The sequence below is a fragment of the Corvus brachyrhynchos genome, unplaced genomic scaffold (assembly GCF_000691975.1).
Source record: "Corvus brachyrhynchos isolate BGI_N302 unplaced genomic scaffold, ASM69197v1 scaffold580, whole genome shotgun sequence".
Classification (NCBI taxonomy): Eukaryota; Metazoa; Chordata; class Aves; order Passeriformes; family Corvidae; genus Corvus; species Corvus brachyrhynchos.
In genome coordinates this window covers 51,757-56,568 of record NW_008240032.1, presented here as the reverse complement: position 1 = coordinate 56,568, position 4,812 = coordinate 51,757, and the positions used below count along the sequence as shown (strand labels likewise).

General features: G+C 51.6%; 1 protein-coding gene across 1 annotated transcript in view; it reads left to right on the top strand.

The window, feature by feature from the left end:
* Positions 1 to 4,812, top strand: part of HIVEP3 (human immunodeficiency virus type I enhancer binding protein 3) — a gene marked incomplete at its 3' end in the record, with an annotated part of 247,675 nt that overhangs the window by 229,511 nt on the left and 13,352 nt on the right. The window contains exon 7 of the mRNA XM_017743733.1: positions 124 to 299. Within this exon, the coding sequence (XP_017599222.1) occupies positions 124 to 299 (176 nt within the window). The remainder of the gene's footprint in view (positions 1 to 123; positions 300 to 4,812) is intronic.

Here is a 4,812-nt window from a genome sequence, read left to right as displayed (position 1 = left end):
TAACCCAGCAAAGTTGTGACTTCTTCCGTTGAGGTGGGAATCTTCTTTTTTTTTTTTTTCCTTTTTTTTTTTCTATTTTTCTTTTTTATTTTTCCCCTTTATCACGCCACCTGTTGCTCATAGGTACAAATCAAACGAAGAGTATGTGTATGTGCGAGGCCGTGGAAGAGGGAAGTATGTTTGTGAGGAGTGTGGAATTCGCTGCAAGAAACCCAGCATGCTGAAGAAACACATTCGCACGCACACAGACGTCAGGCCGTACGTCTGCAAGTACTGTAACTTTGCTTTTAAAACCAAAGGTAAGCCACAGCCAGCTCCCAGCTCCTCTGCGCAGTGCGGTGGCTCTGCCAGCCTGCTGGGGGGCACTGGCAAAGGGCAAGGGAAGGCCTTCCCAGGGGCTGCAAGAGCCCAGGAGTTGGAGGGAGGGGGATGAGGGAGTTGGAAATTGGTTGGTGTTTCCGGAAGAGGAGCAGCTCCGCTGCAGCAGAACTTCGCTGCCGTCCTCCTTGTGCTTCTCTCCAAGGGAAAAATCCTGAAATGCAGCTTCCCTGGAAGGGCTTTCCTAACAAAGCCACCCCAGAACGCGAGCAGGAGCTCCAGGCTCCTGGCTGAGCCCCTGGATCCAGGCTCTGGGTGGCTTTTCCTGCTGGTGCTCTCCAGATCTGCCCATTCTCATCCTCTGCAGTTGCATGTGGCTTCCACATTCTCTGTGTCACATCAAGGGACCTTTTCCCTAAAGGCCTCCATCCCAGGACATCGAGCCATCAATGCCACCAGGTCTTCTCTGCCATGGCCTCAGGGAGGGTGTGAGTGAGCCCAGGAGGAGCCTGCAAACCACAGGCCAAAAAAAAAAGTCTATTCCAAGAGAAATGGGGATTGGGACTTCCCAAATGTGCCAGAGGTGCCTTTAACTTCCTGTAGGGTCTGGCACCATGGGTTGGACAAATCTTTGGTGGCAGCAAGTGTTGGGGTAAAGGTGTGGGGCTCAGTTTCTCAGTTACAGCTTGACAGAGATCTGTGAGTTCAGGGAGCCTTTGGACAACGCCCTTGGCCACGTGGGGGGATTTTGGGGGTTGTCCCATGCAGGAGCTGGCCTGGGTGATCCTTGTGGGTCCCTTCCAGCTCAGGATGCTCTAAAATGCCCGTTGTCTGTCACCAGAAGGTGGCACAGCTGGGAGGGCTCAGTAGGCAGGAAGGACCCGGTGTCACCCAGGCAGGGGCACGCTGTGGGTGTGGGGAGCGGCACTGGGTGCTGCGTGCTCTGTGGCACGGGTGCTGGCCCAGAGGTGACAGAGGAGGGCAAGGGAAGTGGCCGGAGCAGGTGACTCGGGGTGGGCAGTGCCTGGAGCCGGTGGCTTTGCTGGGAAGGCTGGCGGGGGATTTCTGGGTGACAACGTGCTGATGATCACTGGGACTGGGGGAGAACGGGAAGTGATACCGGGTTTGAGGCCAGGCTTTCATGCTGCACATCCCAGCGACGGTTCTTCCTCTCCCTCCCATCCTGGAGCTGTTTCTGATTCATTTCCTTTCTCTTCCCCTCTTGCTTTGACTTCGTTCCGAGGTTTCCCTTGGAGAGCTGAACCTGCTCAGCCTCTCCCGTCACTTCACCTCACTCCCCACCATGCTTCTGTAGGGCTTTTGTCCAGGGTGCTGGGCCCAAACCATCCTCTCCACCACCTCTCTGGCTGCTCTGCTCTTCATCTCTGCTCCCTTGAAGGCCACGATCTGTCAGCTCTGACTGCACATTGCCCATGGACACTTCCCTTCTTCCGCTTGGCATGGGCAAGGGAGCATGGAAATGCTTCCTTCCACAAAAACCAAAAAAATCATCAACAGTCTGTTGGGATTTGAATGGCAAAGTATCCATTTGCCTATGGATGCATGGAATGGGCAGCACTTCCCCAGATCGGGGTTTATGGATAAATAGTTGCATGATGGTGACTTGGAATTGCATGAGAACGGCTCTTTGCTGGGAGGGCGTGACGGGCAGAGCCCTGGGACGTGCTCAGACTGCCCAGAAATGGGAGAAAAGCTCTTTGGGGGCACAAGGACCTCGGGAAGAGTGGGGGGAAAAGCCCTGAGTGTGTTGATAAAAGCATCAGCTGGTGATGGGGAGTTATTGCAAACGAGAGTTTGAGTTTGCTTGAAAAATCCCCGCCAGGGGTAGGAGGAAAATCTGGATTTTTGCTCATGCCCTCACCAGCAATTTTTTTAAGCCATCTCAAACTCTGGTTCTTAGCAAGAGTGACCTGGAGGAGCTGGGGCTTTGCAGAACTGGTGTTTCCCAGCTCATTCTGGAGCCACTCCGGAGGGGCTGGTCCGGGCCCCGGCTCCTGGGTGGCTTTGGCAGCCCCGGGAATTGCAGAATGCAGAAGCTGCAGCTCTCTCCCTCCTGCCAGGCTGCACTTGCACAAACACGGAGCTTTTTTAGAAATCAGCTTTGCAGAGTTAATTTTAGCCTTCGGCATCAGCTCCAGGGGGAGGTCTGTGGAGCTGGCTTCGTTTTGGCGGGGGGAGATCTCTCCAGCATGATCTAATGCTCTAAACTCTCAAGCAGCCTGGAAGCAGTTAAATGGGTCTTTATTATTATTATTTATTATTATTGTTTTTAATGAGGATCTTTATCTGGTTAAAATGTACCTCACCACCCACCCCTCCCACTCCACAAAATCCATCTCCGTGTTCCAAGAACTGGGAAAACTTTTGCAACAGAAAATGCTTTAAATATTTCCCCTTATTCACTAATTGTCTGCTTAAAACTTTTGCAACAGAAAATGCTTTAAATATTTTCCCTTATTCACTAATTGTCTGTTTTGTGCCTTTCTGTCACTGGAAGCAAAGCTGTTCCTTTGGGTTACAGAGCTGCAGGGAAATTTTTTTATTATTATTATTATTTTAAAGCAAATCCATGAGTTTGGTTTGGGGGTTTTGTTTGTTTGTTTGTTTTTTGTTTGTTTGGGGGGTTTTTGGGAGGTTCTTTGGGTTTTTTTGGGGTTTTTTTGTGTGTGTGCTCGCTTAGCTGATGGGAACAACAGCCTTGGAAATCTGGTTTGTAGAGATTTATCTGATTTGGTGTTTCTGGAGGAGATATAAAGGTGCTTCTTTAATGAGGTGTCTCTTCCCCTCCGCTGAGGTGGGGCTCTGTGACCGTGGCCTCCAAGAGGGTCTCTAGAGGAGGCTCAGCAGCTCCTGCATTGTTTTCTGGGCAGGAAGGAAAGGAAGGAAAAGCTGTTTTCCCTTTCAGGAAGGTCGGGGAGAGCTTTTCCCTTCCCCTCTCTCGCTGCTGCTCGGGGTGAGCTGGGACGAGGGGCAGTGCTGGCACATTAATGCCCCCTGTGCAGACATTCCCCTTTTCCAGTCATTTTCTGCCCTCCTTCAGACTCACGTCACCCTCTCCCATCCTGGTTGCTTTCAGAATTCCTCAGAATTTCTGGACAAAATGTGTGGAACAGCTCTGGGTGGCTGCTGCTGCCTCTGCCTGGAGGTCAGAAGGGACGAGGAGCTTCATTTGAATTTAAAGGGAGCTGTGTGAAGGACACCGGTGCTGCTGGCTGGAGACACCCATTTCGCAGTCTGGGCCACTCACACTTCCCAGACACCAGACTGCTCCATGGCCTCAGCCAGGGTCTTTAATAAATTCATTTTCAGTTCCTTAAATCAGCCCTGACAGCACCGAGGTTACTGCACATGTGAATATATTCAATATAATAAATTAAATATATTAAATGTGTCCCCCCCCAAGCCCTTAAAGGGCTGCACAGTTAGTTGCTATTGCAGCTCCAGCAGCCTCAGCCTCCCCTGGAAGGCGCAGAGCGGGTCCAGCTGGTGGAAAACCCCGGCAGAATTCCCTGCAGGGCACAGGGATGGACACATTCCCAAAATATCCGGAGGGCTGGGGCCCTTCCTAAGCGGCCTGGAGGAGGGGAAGGGGCTGAGCATCCCTGGGGAGCTGCTGGGTGTGGTCCCTGGGGAGCTGCTGGGTGTGGTCCCTGTGCTCCTGAGGATGTCACAGATGTCCCAAGGGATGGGGACAGAGTTCTCCTCAGGGATTTGCTGCCTGGACATCCTGTGGGGTGTGTGGCCAGGAGCAGAAAATGTCCCAGTGGTCCAGCCAGGAGATGAAACACGGAGAAAAAGGGCTCTGGAACTCTCCAGGGAAAGGGAAAAAAATCCAGGAATCAGGGCTGGAAGCAAAGGACTGGTGACTTGCAGTGAAATACTCAGGGGTGTGTGCTTTAGCCAGTGCAGCCATTGACGTCTCAGTCTCCATGGGAAATCTGCTCAGGGTTAGGATTGGGAAAGCTGCAAATCCAGGGCAACTTTCTGGAAAATCAGCCTTTAGCTGGTGCGAGGGATAGGCCTGATCCAGGAGGTGGCTGATATTTTATAGCCTGTGTGGACACAGGCAGGATGTGCAAATTCACTCCTTTAATATCTGTGTCAATAAGGATAAAATATAAGAATTGATTTTTTAAAAAATTGAACTCCTTTGCCCAATGAGTTCTGTAAATTAAAGCTTTCCTCCTCCTAAAGTCTCACCTGGGGATGTGATCTCCCCACCAAGACCTAAATCAAGGCCTGTGAAGTATTTAAATCCCAAGTAAAACCTGTTTCAAGGATTTATCTGGGACACAGAGTATCATTTATGGCTGGTTCTCCGTGTGTGAGTGCATCTCCCAGCAAATCACAGAAACCTGGAATGGTTTGGGGTGGGAGGGACCCTAAAAGTCACCCAGTGCCACCCCAGGGACACCTCCCACTGTGCCAGGCTGCTCCAGCCCCAATGTCCAGCCTGGCCTTGGGCACTGCCAC